Source organism: Epinephelus fuscoguttatus, linkage group LG17, assembly GCF_011397635.1.
Source record: "Epinephelus fuscoguttatus linkage group LG17, E.fuscoguttatus.final_Chr_v1".
Lineage (NCBI taxonomy): Eukaryota > Metazoa > Chordata > Actinopteri > Perciformes > Serranidae > Epinephelus > Epinephelus fuscoguttatus.
In genome coordinates this window covers 41,365,198-41,385,493 of record NC_064768.1, presented here as the reverse complement: position 1 = coordinate 41,385,493, position 20,296 = coordinate 41,365,198, and the positions used below count along the sequence as shown (strand labels likewise).

The 20,296-nt window shown below is 43.2% G+C and overlaps 1 protein-coding gene across 1 annotated transcript in view; it reads left to right on the top strand.

Annotated features, from left to right (window-relative positions):
• Positions 1–20,296, top strand: part of gabbr1b (gamma-aminobutyric acid (GABA) B receptor, 1b) — a 154,847-nt gene that overhangs the window by 25,343 nt on the left and 109,208 nt on the right. Inside the window, exons 2-5 of the mRNA XM_049602196.1 lie at positions 4,209–4,292; positions 14,872–14,936; positions 15,439–15,577; positions 19,867–20,052. Coding sequence (XP_049458153.1) covers positions 4,217–4,292; positions 14,872–14,936; positions 15,439–15,577; positions 19,867–20,052 — 466 coding nt within the window. The 5' untranslated portion in view covers positions 4,209–4,216. The remainder of the gene's footprint in view (positions 1–4,208; positions 4,293–14,871; positions 14,937–15,438; positions 15,578–19,866; positions 20,053–20,296) is intronic.

The following is a 20,296-nucleotide window of genomic DNA, read 5'->3' as shown; positions in this document are numbered from 1 at the left end:
CCTCGGGCTGCAAAGTGTCACAGCTGGAGTCCTCCACGTCGGTGACCAATGTGACCATGGGGTCAAAGGTTACACTGGTGTCACTGACTTTCAAAATAAAAGGAGCTGCAGCTTGATAACAGTGAATTAGATGTTAAGATGTTACACATATACTGCACAGATTTTACTGCAATTTAGTCTGAAAAATAAAGAACATATTTACTGTGTGTTCTCACCTGCTGCTCGCGTGTAGTTCATTTTTACCCGTGCATTTATAAATATATATATTTTAATCTGTCACACAGCTGTTTGCAGGTTATCCAACGAGTCATTATCTGACTCGTCCTCAGCGTTCTGAATTATTATTATTATTATTATTATTATCATTATTGTTTTTACATAACGACATGATTCTGTTTTACCTTTGCAATGCAGCAGAGCACAGTAACAGTCCTGCAACAGCAGCCATTGCTCTGTAACAGCCATTTCACATTTCCCCTCTGGGCAGGCAGCTATAAAGGCAGCCGCACACTCTGGTCACAGTCATTTAGTCGTGTAGTTCAAGCTTCATGTTTTGTTATTGTGCTGCTGCACTCAGGCATCACCAGAATATACTCACGCTGCTATTGTTTCAAATGACAATGAAGTGGAAATCATTCCTCATTGTTTCACAGCTGATTGAGAGATGGGTAAAGAAAGGCCATTCAGTGCACCAGAGTAAACAGGTGGATGTATGGATGAGGGAGAGTCTGCAGAGTTTGTACCGTCAGTAAATCAGTGAGTGTGTTCATGCAGTTTCTGGAGCCTGGTATCACATTAGTCAGTCACTGCTCTGTACCAGTTGGAGAGAATAGAAAACTGGACTTTATTCTCTCTCATGGGCCTGACTTTTTATCAAGCCACCACAATTGGGTTAAAATAAATGACCATTCCCTTCAATTTTGTCGCAATTACGCCTCCTCAAATGTCCAGAATGAGTCCGTGTGTGTGCAGCTCTGTGAGCTGGCTAATGCAACCCTTTGTAGGTCAATGGCTTCCAGAGATACTGACACATTGATGCAGTGGGGGGGCCATTTAAAGCCTCGTGTCATTTGGGGCTGTCATTAGTTTAAGATCTACCGAAGGCTCTCACAGACTCCAGTCAGATATATCTTATTTTCCATTTCCCCTTCTCCTTTTCCTCTTTTAAAGGAAACATCCACTTTCATACTGACTGTCAGCACCAAGATTAGATGTGTCAGATTTAGGGGCATTCAGGCTGCTGTCAGCTCTAGAGTGGTCTCCTCTGGTCTGAATCAGGGACTTGTGTTGTTCCAAAGTTGTATAATTGCCTAGAGTTGGTTGGTGTTCTCACGGCAGCATTTACAAGAGGACCAGATCAAATGCCTTGTGTGAGAAAGCTGCTCTTGATTGGTCAGAATTTCCATGTGGGAAAAATCCAGGAAGTAAAGCAAACGTTGAAGAAGAGTACACTTGCAAGATAAATGTGACACTTTCTAATGTCACAATGGAGGGACAACTACGCAGGTTGATTTTAGCGCTGCTCATCGTGGACTATATTGCTGTCATTGTTCATTTTAGTCAAAGCATACAGTTTGAAAACGAGGCAAACGCGGCTCCAACTAGAAAACAATGTTTTGATGCATTGGATGTGCTGAATGTGCATATTAAGGCAGTACAGGAGGAGGTGCACATTAATAATCCTCCAGGACTGTAACATGCTCATGTTTAACCCAAACAATGTGTCATGTGACTGCAGTTGCTTCACATCCAGGTTGGAACACCTTCTCACCACAAACCAACCGCACCAGAGTTCCTTTGGAACCGGACTGAGACCACCTCTTCAAGAAGGTCTCAGTCTGGTTGTTTTGCTGTGTTCACACCTGCACAAACGAACCGCACTGAGGGGGCAAACACACCTGAGTTTGACTGAACTGAACCAAACAGAGCAGGTGTGAGAGCAGCCTCAGTGGTTTCTAATGGTGGTCCACAGATTACACCCAGCTGAAACTTCTCCTGGTCAGAATTCCTTCAGTGTTCATTGTTCAGCAGGTTGTTACCAGGAGCTGAATTATCCACAGAGGTCTCTTCCTCTCCAAAACAAACAGACCAGCTGATTTAAAAACACTGAATGAAGCAGTTTCATGTAACAAATCATTGTGTGATGGTGAATGAAAGGCTTTAGGCCCCAGTCACACAGAAAGCATTTTGCAGGTAGTAAAACACAAGGTGCACCACACTGCCTTTTTTTTTTAATTAATTGAATACCACTAGTTAAAAAACGCTTGCTGTGCCTTTTTATTGTTGTCAGGCAACCACCCCATCAACTTCTTATTCTAACCTTCCTGTGTGATCAATCTGCAGTTTGTGTATCCTGCAGTAATCAGTGTGTAGCTGCTGCCATGTTGAGGCAGAGGGTGCTGTCTGTAGCTCTGATTGAGGGTGAGAGGCTGTCAGCAGATAAACAGAGATCTGTGTGGGTACATGAGACCCTAAAAAAGAGGCTGGATCATGGGGAGTACCACCAGTTGGTCCAGGAGCTTCTCCTCCATCATGGACGTTTACAGTACTGCACTTATCTGCTGTTTTCTATTCAGATGGTGCTAACTGTGCTTTGTAAAGTCGTATAGCTCTGGGTATCCAGCAACCACTACCACCAGTTTCTCCTCCATTGTTTACCAACTGTAAACTTGTTGTCGTGACCACCACAGAAGCCCCGCCTCTCACATCATCCAATTGGACAATGGAGAGAAAGAGATGTGGGGTGCTTTTCCCTCTGAGATGAAGTTCTTTCAACTCGAGGAGTTCAGAGTGGTCTGGCAAAAATGCCAGGTGCCGCGAGTGCAGAAACACGAGGCGCATGGCAAAAACAGCGAGCAAAAAGCTTCGTTCTCTTACTCTGCCTCTGATTGGTGTTAGTGTATTGCAGTGTAGCCAATCAGAGGCAGAGTAGGGCCAGTCTTGCAAAGAAAATCAAAGCAGCAACCAGATTTGAATGTGATGTCATACAGGAAGTGTTTCTCTCGTCTACATGCCTCGGTGTGGTACTGGCGTCGGTCACATCACTTTTCCTCAGTTTTATTATCCTGACTTTGATCCAGACCTCTGCCAAAAAACAGTCGGCTGCACTTCAGAGCTTTTCCTGGAAAACATAGTGTGGAACTTTTGAGGACATTACTGCACGACTCAGTCAATGAATCAACTTCACTACTGAAAGCTGTTTGACTCAGACAGTAGTGACGTCACCACCATGCGACTGAGAAATGGAGTTAGGTTATGGTGCATTCGTTTTGTACTCGGAGGTCGGAAATTCCCAGTTCCCAGTCAGAAGTTTAAACTCGAACGCACCCTGAGATCAGATTTCCAACTCAGAAACTCGGAGCAACCGCATCAGCCCCGACTTACGAATTCAAGATGGCTGCCGGTCACATACACAGTGAGTGAACACTCTGCTAAAGTACTGTTTATAGCAATTTTATCTTATTTGTTTCACATCAGGTCAGCCTCATCTGCGGCGTTCATCAGTTGGAGTGCATGATGGTTTTGAAGCTGTCTATACTCCGAAAGTGCAAGGGCAACAAAGGCTTTCTTGCGGGCGTCCATGTTTTTTTTCCGACTTGTCCACCGTTGTCAACTAGGGGTCCGCCCCAAGTCTCTTAAATTACTGCTAGTTATCTTACCTAGCTGACTTTGCTAGCTGTTTAGCATTGTCGGTTTAAGAGACATGAGACATCCTTTCCACTGAAGGGTCACGTGAAACAACGTCCATTCCTTGCTGCTAGCTCCTCGCTGCACAAATAAGAGACTTGGGACAGCCTAGAAGATGACAGACCTCGAACGACTTCCGGTTCAAGCGAGGAGCTAGCAGTAGCACTATAAAAATAAGAGACTTGGGACGGACCCTAGAATGCAAAAACTGTTGTCAGCTCGGAGGTGACGTCTTTCCCACTTCTGACTTCCGACCTCCGAGTACAAAACCAACGCAGCATTCGTAACATGGCTACTCGTAACGTTGCTGCTGCCCGACACTGCTCACATGGTTCTTTAAAGTTTCGGTTGCGAGCTGCAGGTCAGAGGCTGTGAAGTGACCAGTGCTGTTGATTCTCTGGTCAGGAACATATCACATCATCATGAAACATGGACAGCAGTGTGGACTCTTCCTTTTTGTTTTTCATGCTCCCTTCCAGCCTCCTCCTTTAAATGTGTTCTCCTCTGTGTTTGTGTTTCAGGTAGAGGGATGGCGCTGTCCTTTCTTTTCTTCTTCTCTGCTGTGCTGCCCTCGTTCAGAGCATCTGCCTACAACACATCTGCCGGTAATAACTGACTGCATGTCTCACACACACGAGTGTTTGTCTCTGACACAGTGGGCTTCATTCACAAGCGCTGCGGACTAGGGTTTCAATGGCATGACATTTTTCCGGTACGATAACCATCTCAGAAAATATAATGGTTTTATTATCAGTCATAATGATCCTTAAAGGAATGAAAACAGAAGGATTATTGTTGGTTTAACAAATGTTTTATTACTATAATTAAATCTTAATTTCATGTAAAAAGTTTCCACTTTGAAAATAACGAAAGTGAAGAATTGATGTTGTAGATAATGAACATGGTATGATAACCGTCACCTTTTATATGTCTGTACGCTTTGAAACTGGTGTATTGCTGCAACCCCTCTGCGTACACACAAATATTCAATTCAGTTTTATTTTATTTATAAAGCCCAATATCACAAATCACAATTTGCCTCACAGGGCTTTACAGCATACGACATCCTCTGTCCTTATGACCCTCACAGCTGATCAGGAAAAACTCCCCAAAAAACCCTTTAACAGGGAAAAAATGGTAGAAACCTCAGGAAGAGCAACTGAGGAGGGATCCAGTAATGCAAAATAATATGTGCTTAAACCACACGTACAAAAGTTTTACGCACAAATTCAGGATTCTGAATTTTGTCGTATTCTGAGAACAAATTTAAAGCTGCTTCAGATCATGCGTACGAACAAATGATGAAGGTCTGACTCTCTCAGAAAATGTCATTGAAATCCGGTGCTTGGGCAGTGAAACCAACAAAACAATGCGTCCTTTAACGTCGGCATGATACGCAGCACCCAGCGGAGTCAGGGGGAAACATGGCGGGACAAGGACGAAAGTTGAAGCAGTGAAAGTCTGATGAGGCAGGAGGGGTGGATGGGTCAAATAAACATGGACTTTCACCTAAGAACACCGTGTTCACGTCCTGAAAGATTCCAAAGCCAAACCCTGTTCTTTATTCCTAAACCCAACCATGTGTGTTTTGTTGCTGAAGGAAAAAAAAGTCAATCCGTGGTGTTGTACTGACATAGTGCTTTTATTTTGAAAGAGACTGTATCAAACTGTACATTTCCTGTGAAAACAGAAGTGTATTTTGAAAACAGACAATGCATGTAACAGGCTGAAGTTGACACGGCGTCCCAGAACGTCAACAACCAACACACCCAGGGTACCTTGGACGTCATATGTGGACGTGGAAAGTCCATGACCAAACGTGGACATGTGACGAGGTCGCAGTGAGGATGATGATGCTGCAGCAGCAACGCTGTCTGTGTGAACACTGCACACGTGGGCGTTCTAGTCTAGACAGGAAGATTTTGTAAAATGACGTCATGTGGAGGAGAAAAATATCCAAAAACATCTGGAAACATATTATATATATGTGTGTATGTGTGTATATATATATATATATATATATATATATATATATATATATATATATATATATATACAGTACAGGCCAAAAGTTTGGACACACCTTCTCATTCAATGCGTTTTCTTTATTTTCATGACTATTTACATTGTAGATTCTCACTGAAGGCATCAAAACTATGAATGAACACATGTGGAGTTATGTACTTAACAAAAGAAGGTGAAATAACTGAAAACATGTTTTATATTCTAGTTTCTTCAAAATAGCCACCCTTTGCTCTGATTACTGCTTTGCACACTCTTGGCATTCTCTCCATGAGCTTCAAGAGGTAGTCACCTGAAATGGTTTTCCAACAGTCTTGAAGGAGTTCCCAGAGGTGTTTAGCACTTGTTGGCCCCTTTGCCTTCACTCTGCGGTCCAGCTCACCCCAAACCATCTCGATTGGGTTCAGATCCGGTGACTGTGGAGGCCAGGTCATCTGCCGCAGCACTCCATCACTCTCCTTCTTGGTCAAATAGCCCTTACACAGCCTGGAGGTGTGTTTGGGGTCATTGTCCTGTTGAAAAATAAATGATTGTCCAACTAAACGCAAACCGGATGGGATGGCATGTCGCTGCAGGATGCTGTGGTAGCCATGCTGGTTCAGTGTGCCTTCAATTTTGAATAAATCCCCAACAGTGTCACCAGCAAAACACCCCACACCATCACACCTCCTCCTCCATGCTTCACAGTGGGAACCAGGCATGTGGTATCCATCCGTTCACCTTTTCTGCGTCTCACAAAGACACGGTTGGAACCAAAGATCTCAAATTTGGACTCATCAGACCAAAGCACAGATTTCCACTGGTCTAATGTCCATTCCTTGTGTTTCTTGGCCCAAACAAATCTCTTCTGCTTGTTGCCTCTCCTTAGCAGTGGTTTCCTAGCAGCTATTTGACCATGAAGGCCTGATTCGCAGTCTCCTCTTAACAGTTGTTCTAGAGATGGGTCTGCTGCTAGAACTCTGTGTGGCATTCATCTGGTCTCTGATCTGAGCTGCTGTTAACTTGCGATTTCTGAGGCTGGTGACTCGGATGAACTTATCCTCAGAAGCAGAGGTGACTCTTGGTCTTCCTTTCCTGGCTCGGTCCTCATGTGTGCCAGTTTCGTTGTAGCGCTTGATGGTTTTTGCGACTCCACTTGGGGACACATTTAAAGTTTTTGCAATTTTCCGGACTGACTGACCTTCATTTCTTAAAGTAATGATGGCCACTGGTTTTTCTTTAGTTAGCTGATTGGTTCTTGCCATAATATGAATTTTAACAGTTGTCCAATAGGGCTGTCGGCTGTGTATTAACCTGACTTCTGCACAACACAACTGATGGTCCCAACCCCATTGATAAAGCAAGAAATTCCACTAATTAACCCTGATAAGGCACACCTGTGAAGTGGAAACCATTTCAGGTGACTACCTCTTGAAGCTCATGGAGAGAATGCCAAGAGTGTGCAAAGCAGTAATCAGAGCAAAGGGTGGCTATTTTGAAGAAACTAGAATATAAAACATGTTTTCAGTTATTTCACCTTTTTTTGTTAAGTACATAACTCCACATGTGTTCATTCATAGTTTTGATGCCTTCAGTGAGAATCTACAATGTAAATAGTCAAGAAAATAAAGAAAACGCATTGAATGAGAAGGTGTGTCCAAACTTTTGGCCTGTACTGTATATGTATATATATATATGTGTGTGTGTATATGTATATGTATATGTGTATATATATATGTACAGTTACAGACAGGATGTCGGAGCTGTCCACTTGTGATCACGTCACCCAGAGCACACGCTGATACCAGGTGTAAACAGGCTCTGGATCCTGGCCCTGCCTCTGTGTGTGCTGAGCTCCACAGTCATGTCTCTGTCCCTTTTCGCTCTGTCCTATCAGTCAGCCTCTGAGCATGAAATTGCTGCCACAGCTCGTATTGGACAAGCACCATTTCCCAGCTCTAACAGCCCAGCTTGGCAGGCAGGCGGGCCTCGCCCCACATTTAAAAACCAATCTGGAACCGATAGTCGCTGAAAGCACTAATGAATATTTGCTGTAAACTCGTAGTGCTTATTATGGTGCTTTTATATCCCAGCCCATGCTCTGACACTAATGCTCAGAGGCAGATGTCAGATCTCTGTAATACAGACATAAACCTGCCGTCAGATTAGTGAGCTGTCATTTCCTCTTTCTGCTGAGCGGTGGTGGCGGGGGTGGGGGTGGGGGTGCAGGGGCGGGTGGGGGTGTTTGCTATGGGAGTCACGTCTAGTGGTCTTTCCTGGCCTCCAGTGAGAAACACGGTGCCTGTTTAGTAATTAGGGTTTTACACAGTGCGGGAACCTGCGGAGAAAGGCAGGCTCCAGATGTATTATCCTCGGGGAGGGCGAGGCAGGAAGAGACGGAGAGACGGAGGATAATCAGATGTACAGAAACAGTGAAACGGAGCTTTGCAGTGAACTGGCAGGAAATAAGGAACGGCAGCACACAGAGGAGGCTCCGTCGAGCCGGCTTCTTCCCAGGACTGATTGATTTCATGTGCTTTAATGGATTACTGGTGACCATGGTGTGAAGTAAGGTGGTGGGTGGCGTGTATCGAGGTCACTTCCCATCTACATCAAAGCGAGGCTGACATCTTCATCAAAGAGTCTGTTACTGCTCTTCTGGCGTATTCTCCTTTTCTGCCCGTCTCTCCCACACCAGCCTGTTTTTATTGAAAGGCTGGTCAGTGCTCGGAGGCTGATCCCTTCCAGCTGCTGCAGCAGGGCAGCTCCACGCCGCCTGTATCGGTGTGTGAGTGTAGTCTGTCAACATGGACGTTTTCAGGGAGTCGTATTAGAGCTGATATGGTTAGTAACTCCATCAGGTAGTTGATCAACAGAACATTTATCTGCAACGTTACTTTATAAATAATTATTTTTAAAAAACATTTCACTCCACGTCCCCAGAGCCCGTCTGCCGTACGATACGATACGTCAGCTCTGCCCGTCGCCCGGCACACAATGCATCGGACCCTGATTCCTGTCCCTGCAGGCGGTGGGCTCACAGGGTGACAGCTCCATATTGTTTTATCCGGTTGAGCCTGACTGGGCCCCTAAGGCCCAAGGCCCCACCACCAGACACTTGCTGGCAGTGTCCCCACACCAGGCGAGGTGCTCAAGGTCCAAAAATCCATTTCATCAAGGTCCTCTTGAATCGCTCCTAGTCTGGCCCCTCCCCTGGGACCACTTTGCCTTGGGAGACCCTACCAGGGGCTGTTAGCCCCGGACAACACAGCTCCCAAGGTGGCGATTCTCAAAGGAGAGAATATTTGTACTTTATATCACTTCCTTACCCTGTGTTACTTTATTTTGTGCATCCACCGGGGAACCAAGAAACCAAAAACTGAGAAAGTTCTGGATGAGTAAGGCTGAGCTGAGTACTGTCAAATAAAGCTGTCCTCTCATGTTGGCATCATTAACAGCTGCTCGCTGTCATTGTTTAAGGGTGCCGGCAGCGTCGGAGGAAATGCACGACAAGGACAAAAGATAGGCAGCCATGTCAGAGTAGAGCGGGCTGGAGGGGTGGATGGGTTCAACAAACACAGACTTTCACCCAGGAGGCTGGTGTTCGCCTCCCAAAAGATTCCAAAGCCAAAACCTGTTCTTTTCTCCTAAACCCCACCACGTGTTTGTTGTTGAAGGAAAAAAAAATGTACTGACGTAGTGCTTTTATTTTGAAAAGAAAGACTGTATCAAACTGTACATTTCCTGTGAAAACAGAAGTGTATTTTGAAAACAGACAATGCATGTAACAGGCTGAAGTTGACACGGCGTCCCAGAACGTCAACAACCAACACACCCAGGGTACCTTGGACGCCATATGTGGACGTGGAAAGTCCATGACCAAACGTGGACATGTGACGAGGTCACAGTGAGGATGGGTTGCGAAACTATACTAACAACCACGCACCCATTTACAAACTCTTACACAACTCGTGCAGGCTCATTTATCAATCAGAGTCAATCAATCAATCAATCAGTTTTATTTATAAAGCCCAATATCACAAGTCACAATTTGCCTCACAGGGCAAATTGTGATTTTATCCAGTCATTTGGTCAGAACTTCCCAAACGGACGAACCTTTCTAAAGAGGAACTGAACGTGAAACTTAATTTGTGCTTTCTTCAAAGCCAGACTCACGGGAGCTGCTGGTCAGTCGCTGCCTTGATCAGTTAGTTCTTGTTATTGTGCGACTTTGATGTTAAAAAAAAAAAAAAAAGCTTTAGTTTGGATTCACCTGAGTCACACAACATGAACAAACTAACTGACTCTGGCAGCAGTAGACCAGAGGCTGTACTGAGAAGCCAGATTGGGGGTTAGCGAAGTAAATAAAGGGTTAACTCTGGATTGCAGATTATTTTCAGAGAGTTACAATATGTGCCTGTAATATTTCACAATAAATTACATTATTTACATCTTAAAGGCTGCAACTGTGATATTATTATTATTTTATTGTGAAATTCATACATATAAATAAAGTAATTTTACAGAAGGATGCAGCAAAATCACAGTTATCAAATCTACATAAACTGAAGTTACAGTTAAACACAGTAATTTACAGGAATGTATTGTTATATCACAGTAATGTAATGTACATAAACTGAGGTTACAGTTAAATATAATGATTTTACAGGAGCATGCTGCTGAATCACAGTAATATGCAGGTATAACTACTGTGAGATCACAGTATACAGCTGTCAGTTCATAGTAATTTACTGTAAATGTACGGCCAGCAGTTTACTGGATATTATTTCTGGAAAATTACAATATTGAAGTATAATATATCACAATTAATTACATTATTATCACCTCACAGGCTTCTACTGTGATATTTAACTGTTTTTAGAATTGTATTGTGAAATTCACGCGGTTAAATATGGTAATTTTACAGAAGTATACTGTTAAATCACAATAATGTAATATACATAAACTTTACAGGAACGTACTGTTACATCACAGTAATGTACCGTTCTTTGACTGTGAGGTTACAGGTAAACACAGTAACTTTATGGAGCCATAATCAGTCGTTTAACAACAATTTACTGTAAAAAATTATACAGTAATTTACTGTAAATGTGCGGCTAGATATTTTCCAGTTTGGGTTTTCAGTAGTACGAAGCTGCTTTTCTTGTTCCCAGGATAAATCACCATGGTAACTTTAACTCAATCTGGAAATCCATCGGTTAAAAAAAAAAAGAAAAGAAAAAATTTTTTTTCTTCCTTTACCGCTGGAGGCACAGCCCGGAGTTTTTCGACTAACGGAAGTGCAGGGGCCTCGGCAATCGATCACGCCCTTCACTTCCGGCGGTGCCCCCAGGGAATCGCCGTGTTTTTTTACAGATACTTCGGGTAGAAAACCAGCAGAGTTTAGCTATATGTCACATTTTTCACGTCACTATATCACCGTGTAGACTAATCTGATGTTTGTTAAGTCTATAAACACAATGATTGAACAAACGTTACTATTTCTGTCTGCACGTTTTGTAAATAACAATAATAACATCGTAGATTAGCTGGGCTAACCGTTAGCTGTTAATGTTAGCTGTTAGCGGTGTCTATAATAACCACAGACTGTATAAAATAAGGTAGTAACTCATTAAACGGTCCGTGAATAAAATATCTTTTCCAGCGGATATCTTAGTTACAACATGATTGAGCTAGCAAAGCAGTTTTGTGTTGCTATGTGTGGTATTTATTCAGTTTTGGGAAATCACGATGTCTAGAAAGCATCAGTGGCTGCAGCTGACAGGGACAGTTAGCAAAGCTAACATCAGGACGTCATCTGTTAAAAGCCTCCCGTTGTCAGATACGACATGAAACTACTCCAGTTAGCTCAGTCATGTTGTAACTAAGACATCCGCTGGAAAAAATATTTTTTTCACGTCCACGAGACGGCGTTTCTGTAGGTACACATTTCCTGGGGACACCTGCACGTCTCGGCCACGCCCCCCTTCATTGTGATTGGCTAAAGCGCAGCATCGTTCAAACTCAAAGCCCCGCCCTCCCCCCTCTCTAGTCGTCTTTCACACAGGGCTGCCGACAGATTCTACTATGTAGATGCAGAATCTGTCTTGAGAGATTAACTTTAATTTAACAGCTAACCTGCTGCAGAGGAGGCTAACTTCAGGGTATCAGATTACAACCTGTCAACACCCCGACCTCTGACCAATCAGATCACTGGAATCACAGGTCAGAGAGATTGTTTAGATTGTTGAAATTAATAAAGATGATGCAGCTGCAGTTAAAGTGTACAAACTTTAATTCATCCTGCAGTGATGATTGTATTCTCTGTCTCGTCAGTACAGCTCAGAATAACGAGACACCTGCGTGATGACAATCAGATAAAGAGATAATGCACACTGTTAATTGGCTGCTGTGATTATAGATGCAACATTTTGGTCAGATAAACCTTTTATTACTTTTTTCACACTTCACATAAACAGTCTGGCTTTAAGTGTTTTTATGTGACATATTCAAAGTAGTTCCTTCATCATTCAACTACAGCAAAACACATATTTAATGATACCTACACCTGCTTTGAGGCTTGGCTTACTTTTAATATGTGGACATTATTTCTGGTCCTCTCTGCTGTAAGATTACAGGCTGTGGTTTACATTTCAGTCCGACGAATATGACTCATGATGAAAATATAAAAAGCACAAAACACTGCAGCTCCTGTGTTGTCCCGTGAGTCCAGCTTGAAGGAGAGCATGGAATAAGTTTCACTTTCCATTCAGTTCCTGGTCAGAAAGGAGAGTTTGTGAAGTACTGAATATACAACTGGTTAAATTGGACTTGGATCAGATACACTCAGTGGCCACTTTATTAGGTACACCCTGCTGGTACCAGGTTGGACCCCCTTTTTAATTCTTGGGGGTTTTGGTCCATATTGACATGATGACATCACACAGTTGATCCATGATGAGAATCTCCCGTTCCAGCACATCCCAAAGGTGCTCTATTGGACTGAGATCTGGTGACTGTGGAGGCCATTGGAGTACAGTGAACTCATTGTCATGTTTGAGATGATGTGAGCTTTGTGACATGGTGCGTTATCCTGCTGGAAGTAGCCATCAGAAGATGGGTACACTGTGGTCATAAAGGGATGGACACGCTCAGCAACAATACTCAGGTAGGCTGTGGTGTTTAAACCATGCTCAGTTGGTACTAAGAAAATCTCCCCCACACCATTACACCACCAGCAGCAGCAGCAGCAGCCTGAAGCGTTGATACAAGGCAGGATGGATCCATGCTTCCATCTGAATGTGGTTTTTCCAATCTTCTATTGTCCAGTTTTGGTGAGAAAACCCGTGTGAATTGTAGCCTCAGTTTCCTGTTGTTAGCTGACAGGAGTGGCACCTGGTGTGGTCTTCTGCTGCTGTAGCCCATCTGCTTCAAGGTTGGACAAGGTGTTGTTGCTTCAGAGATGCTCTTCTGCACACCTTGGTTGGAACCAGTGCTTATTTGACTTCCTGTTGCCTTTCTATCATCTTGAACCAGTCTGGCCATTCTCCTCTGACCTCTGGCATCAACAAGGCATTTTGGCTCACTGGATATTTTCTCTTTTTGGGACCATCCTCTGTAAACCCTAGAGATGGTTGTGCTGAAAATCCCAGGAAATACTCAGACCAGCCCGTCTGGCACCAACAACCATGCCACGTTCAAAGTCACTTCAATCACCTTTCTTCATCGGGCTGATTAGATATTTGGTCTACAGAGGCAGCAGCCGAGGCTTTGAAGAGAGTGATGTCACAGATTCATTTTCTGACGTTAACATACAGCGTACACTTAAACTGACACTGATTTCTTGAGGTGGCTGCAACACATTGTGTTGCTGACCCGTACTCAGCAGCAGATTGTTGAGCTTCCATGTCAAACTCTGCTGACTGTACGCTGCACTGCAGGTGACACACTGTCTATAGATCAGCACCTCATACAGCCTCACTTCTATAAACCTGAACGTTCCCTTTAATATGTTGCATATGAATGTAATAACTAGAACAGAGAGTTGAACTGAGGTCAGCAAGTCACCAAAGTCATTAGAGCCATGAATAATTAGCTGCCAGACAGAAACAAACTGAAGATTTTGCTCTGAGTTTATCATAAGAAGCGAGCGAACAGCTTCTCTGGGTTTTTTTTGTTAAGTCCTGCATTAGCAGCAAATTTAAACAGCCAGGAGCGCAGGGAGAGTTTCTGCCTGTGGCCGTCACTAATCACTGAATATCCTCGGATATAAAACCGCTTTGAAAAACACAAAGCGTGTAAAAATACAGTTCTTTGAGGCAGAAATAATTGGGATGGCAGAATTTAATTTCTGTCCCTTTGTCACCTTCTAAATCTCTTATTTTTTTCCTCTAGCTTAAACCTTTAAGAACATCAGTCTCAGTCTCAACATGCAAATCTGTCTCGTCCCCGCCAGTCAGACCCCAGCTGGCCCCATTAACTGTGTCACCATCGCACTCACAGCACCATTTCTTCATGTGAACCCACTGCTCAGTTGACAAATAAGCTCCGCCGGCAGCGACGAGCACAAAGCTCGTATGGATGCTGTCTCACCGGAGAAAAATTACTGATGTGAGTAACGAGTGAGGCTTCTGCTGAGAACCAGGCTGCTGGTGCTTCAGCGCGTGATGAAAACAGTGCAGAGGGCTCCATCTAGTGGTCGGGTCAGGAAACAGTCAGAAAGGCCTCGTGTGAATCAAAGAGTGTCTGATGTTCTCTCTGAAACCTGCAGGATGTTTCTGCTGTTCAACCAGACTCTGCTACCAAGAGTTTATTTGCACTTGGACACTTGACGCTTTTTGTCTTTATACCTGGACCGGACACTTTTAATTTGTTTTTAGGGACTGTCTTTATTTTACAGACTGGTCTGCTTTATACCTCAATGAAGACGTAGATTTCAGGAAAATCAGAAAACAACCAATCATGCAGCTCACAACTGAGAGTGAGTCAGCGGAGATACGATTCTTAAATGTGGTTTAAAAACTCTTTTGTGTGTGTGTGTGTGTGTGTGTGAGGACGCAGCATCAGTGCTGAAGCAGAGCTGTCCGTCTCACAGCTGACGAACAGCCAGCAGATTGAGGCAGACAGGAGCTGGAGGGACAGCTGGGTCTTTTCCTGCTTTGTCTCACGGTGTGTCTCTTCCAGGTTGTGCCATCATTCGTCCTCCCAGAGATGGAGGGATACGGTACAGAGGTCTGACACAAGAGCAGGTAGGAACGGCTGCTGCCTCACTGTCATCAGAGCTGCACAGACACCAATACACAATCATGAGGCTGGTGTTCAGAGTGCAGGTTAATGTTATGTCCCATATATATATGTGTGTGTGTGTGTGTGTGTGTGTGTACAGCTCTCACCCAGACAGCACTGTGGACAAACACTTTCTGATTCAGTGGCATCATGTGGTGAGGACTACAGAGTGCAGCCAGATGAAGAATTTAGCAGGAGTTACAGTCATGCGGCAGAGTTTATGAGTAATGGTCCTATCTAGAGTCGGTGTTTGGTTTGTCTGTTCTGGGCTACTGTAGAAACATGGCAGTGCAACATGGCGATATCCAAGACCTGCTCCCTTTATAGATCTAAACGGCTCAATCTAAAGTAACAAAAACACAATGATTATACACTTAAGAAAAAGTACTTATATCCATCTATTGATGGACTGACTCTGATTCTTTGTGTGTGTGTGTGTGTGTGTGTGTGTGTGTGTGTGTGTAGATCCGCAGTGTGCAGGTGCTCCCCGTAGACTACGAGATCGAGTACATCTGCAGGGGCAGCAGGGTGATCGTGGGACCAAAGGTCAGGAAGTGTTTGCCCAACGGCACCTGGACCGACCTGAGCCAGCGCAGCAGATGCTGTAAGTTTCACCTCAGCTGACTCTTCACTCTGTCATCCGTCACACATTCATTCATCTCCTACCTGAAACACTGATCCAGATACACACACCCCACCGCTGAGCTGTTAAGCGTCTGCTCTCAGAGGACAAAGTTCTCCAGAGGAGAGATCACATGAGCTCCCTCTGTCCTCGCAGGCCGATGTCAAGTTCAGGTCTTTCTTCAAAAAGACAGGAGTGTGACTGGATTCACGTGGACAGCAACTCTCAACACAACAGCATTTTAAAAAACATTTTAGAAAACATTACAGCATTTTAGAAAACACAGCATTTTAGAAAACACTACAGCATTTTAAAAAACATTTTAGAAAACACTACAACATTTTAAAAAACACTGCAAAATTTCAGAAAACAACTTTTTAGAAATGTTGTAATTTCTGCAGTTACACTGTTTTGAGAAATGGAGTAGTGTTTTCTGAAGTATTTGTAGAAATGTTTTTGTGTTTTCTTAATGTTGTCGTGTTTTCCGGTATGTGTTTTGACCCTCAGGGCCACCGTAGTGACAGGGCGAGGACATGAGGCACACACACACACACACACACACACACACACACACACACACCAAAACAGAAAAACAAAAGCGCTTTAAAGAAGCTCAGGGTCAGAGTGAAAAAAGAAAAGCACTTTATCAAGCACAGAGGGATATTTGTGTGTGTCAAAGGCTCTGTCTCAGGGCCAGTCCATAAACAGGCACAAATCATCGGCAAACTTAGGAGAACAAAACAAATATGCCAATCTTGCAACTACCAGGCCGCGTTGCATATAGCAGACAAGAACATACACGTAACCCACTCATAGTTAACCAAACATCCACTTGGACTCAAAGATGAACTGATCAGAATTTAGTTTTCAAAGGTTAAGTTGCTGTGATCTTGCGTACGCACACAATATCTCAAGAATGCCTCGAGGGAGTATTTTCACATTTGGTATGAATGTCTACTTGGACTCTGATGCTGACCTGATAAGATGTTTGTGGTCAAAGGTCAAAGTCATGGTGACCTTTTGACTGTCTAATTCTCATGAACCCAATAGTTCAAGAGGGCTTCGACAGATTGTCCTCAAATTTGACACAAACGTCCACTCGGACTCAACGATGAACTGATTATTTTTTTTGTGACTTTGTTTTTATTGGTGATTTCAGGTTTTTCCAACAACAATAAAGAAATAAAAATAAAAATTAAAAAAAAAAGAACAAACAGGTTGACTTAGGGTATACATCAGTACAGGAAGGATTTTATATTCTCACAGTCAGTGAGTTACATTCCACAGAATATGAAGTCCACCTTTCCCAGTACTTGTATACTGCTCAGCCTGTAATCTTAAGGAGAAGGTTAGTTTTTCCATACGATGTATATCATCAACAATTGTGGTCCAGTCATCCCTTGACGGCAGCTTTGTTTGCAGCCATTTCCGTGTAATGGCCTTCCTGCTCGCAGCCAAGAGTACTTTATAAAGATAGTTATCCTGGGCCATAAGTCCATCTGGGATTTTACTCAGATACATTGCAATAAAGGAAAACTCTAGTTCTAGTCCGAAAATTGTCTGTATTTCTTCAGCAATCTCTTGCCAATATGGTTGAATAAGGGAGCAGGCCCAGAATACATGATAGTGGTCTGCCATTGACTTTCCACACTGCCCCCAGCATATATCCTGACCCCGGAAACCCTGCTGTTTAAATTTCAGTTTTGGAGTGATAAAAAATCTTATTATGTTCTTCCAGCAGAATTCTCGCCAGGCTCTGGAATTGGTGGTCCTGGCCTGACCTTCCCAAATATCCCTCCAGTCATCCTCAGATATCTCCAGGCCAGACTCCCTCTCCCATTTCTGCTTAACCTGGAAAATGGAATGGCTTTTGGAGTTTTGTAGTCTTTTATAAATTTGTGATATTAAGTGTTTGCTGTCTTTAGCCTTATATGCATCAGTAAATATATTAATCAAATTGGATTCAATATTGTCTAATTGTTTGATTTCTTTATTGAAGTAGTCTCTGACCTGGAAATATCTGAACATATCTTCTCTTCCCAGTCTGTATTTATTTGAGATGTAGGTAAAAGACTCTAAGCCATTCTCACCTGCTATAGTGCAGTACGCTGTTACACCGTTATGTGCCCACTGCCTAAGTCGCATATCTAAACCCGATGGTATAAACTCTAAATCATATGCCACCCACTTCAGAACGATGAACTGATTAGATGATGGTGATTCTTTGCGAGGTCACTGAGACCTCAAACAAAATGTGTTTCATCGTAACTGAAGAAATCATAAGCTAATAACGTCAAAATCTTACGCCGCGTTCTAGATACAGTTATGAATGAATTATATGTTATATCCAAAAGGTCGAAGGTCAGCTTGACTGTGACATCATCGTGTTTTAAGGTCATATCTCAGGAACAGAAGGGGAGACATTTGGTCAGATACTGAGCTGATCGTACAGATCTTCTGTGTGTGAAGCATCCATGTTTTAGAGTTCGTAACCTCTTGCAGCAACATCCATATTTGAAACAGTGTCTTCTGTCACGTGGGTGCGGACAGACGTGGATGTAAACTGTAAGCTGTAACTCGACTGGTTCATACAGCCATGAGGCGGTCATTCTAGTTTGCTGTGCATGTCAAGTCTTTTTCAGCAGGGGGCGCTGCAGTGCACACAATGTCGGCCCTGACAACCTACTTTCTTACTCAGCCGGATGATCGGTGCAGATCTGAACTACATGTACTAACATGCTCTTTCATTTGACAGGAACCTCGATACTCTGCCTGTGTGAAGCAGGTAAGATGTTTGTCCAGTTGAACACAGGTCCTGAGGAAATGCAGCCTGCACTCAATACAGACACGTAGAAACAGTCAAGTCAAAAACACTCCCAAACCTCCCTGAATGGCCTCAAGGTGTCACTGTGTTCCTTTACATTGACTCTGCAGCCTGTTTAAAACGTCCAGCTCTTCATCACGAGGGTCATACATTAAGGTCAACATATCAGCAGAGTCACAGATGACCATCTCAGCCTGACAGCAGGTAGAACGAGCATGTAGTAGTTGTGTTCGTGTAATGCATCCATCATGAGAATAACGTTCATCTTAACATCTCAGTCTCATAAAGTCAGGAAGTGTCTTGGCTGAAAATGAAGATATTAAAAATAAATAATGTGACTTAATTTGGCGGTGACTGTAAAGCAGGTCAATGGTCTGATGTGGAGACATCTTGATTGGTTAACAGTGATGTTGAGGCCATTCTGACACCAGCAGGCATGTGCTGCTTCCTCCTTGATGGTCCGAGGGTTAATATCTCACAGTCCTGCATGGATCCGTTTCTGAAAACCAGCACCCGCCCACACCCATAAAGCTCAGCACCATATCTGACCAGTTACTTGTAATTATGTCAAAGCCACATATTTAATCAACATTTTTTCGGTTATTTTAATAATATTTTTTGGACATTTTTTATGACTTTTTATTAAAATGTTTTCAGATATTTTAATCACAATTCTTTTTATATTTTATAATTTTGTTAGACATTTTATCATCATTTTCTCTGACATTTCATTTATATTTTTTGGGATGTTTAACATTTTTTAAAAAATATTTTAATAATGTTTTTCAGATATTTCGTAGATAGATATTAGATATTTATATTTTTTGCACATTATTTTTTATTTATTTATTTATTTTTTTTAATATATTAGTTGCCATTTCAGCACCATTTTTTCCACCACCATCAAACCTCCAAAGGATCCCAACTCCATGTAGGCTGCCACCTCATCCTCGGGCTGCACAGTGTCATGGCTGGAGTCCTCCACGTCAGTGACCAATGTGACCACGGGGTCAAAGGTTACACTGGTGTCACTGACTTTCAAAATAAAAGGAGCTGCAGCTTGATAATAGAGATTTAGATGTTGGAATATTACACATATACTGCACAGCTTTTTACTTTGGTTTAGTCTGAGAAATAAAAAATATATTTTTGTTCTCACCTGTGTGGAGTTAATTTTTACAACAGAAGTTTATATATATATATGCACTCACAGTTTTTTGCAGCTCACCTGTCGGGCACACGACCAGCTGCTTGTATGAGTCGACTGTGAGGCTGCTGTAATATTTCTGGTCGCTGTCACGCTTCACTGCAGTCCCCTCACTCCTTCATCCTCACTCTGTCACCACCCAAATACAAAAGCAAAGTATTGTACTGATGGAGGTCAGCTGAGCTCTGGCAGCCACTGTCACCATGTCAGAGTAAAGCGTCCTCTGTCTGTGTCTTCCAGTGTTGATGTGTCCCCGGGTGTGGACGTCACTGGAGAACGGCCGGGTGTCCTCGTGGCCCCTGGGGCCCCCGGTGGAGGGGACGTTGCTGCATTACAGCTGTCTGCCCGGCTTCATCCTCATGGGCCGAAACTCTACACAGTGCAACAAGATGGGGAAGTGGGACACGCCCAAACCTGTGTGTCACTGTGAGTCACCGTCACACGGCTCAACACTTCGTTAGCTGCCAAACAACACGTACGATATTTAGTGTCACATGATCACATAGAGACGTGACATCAGGAAATTTCAACATGTCACCCGAGACTGTGAGATCATTTAATGGATCTATAAATATAGTTTGATCATGTTTTTTTAGTTCATGTAGAATAAACATTTGTTACAGACAAGGAAGGAAAAGAAAGAAAAGGAAAGGAAAAGAATGAAAAGGAA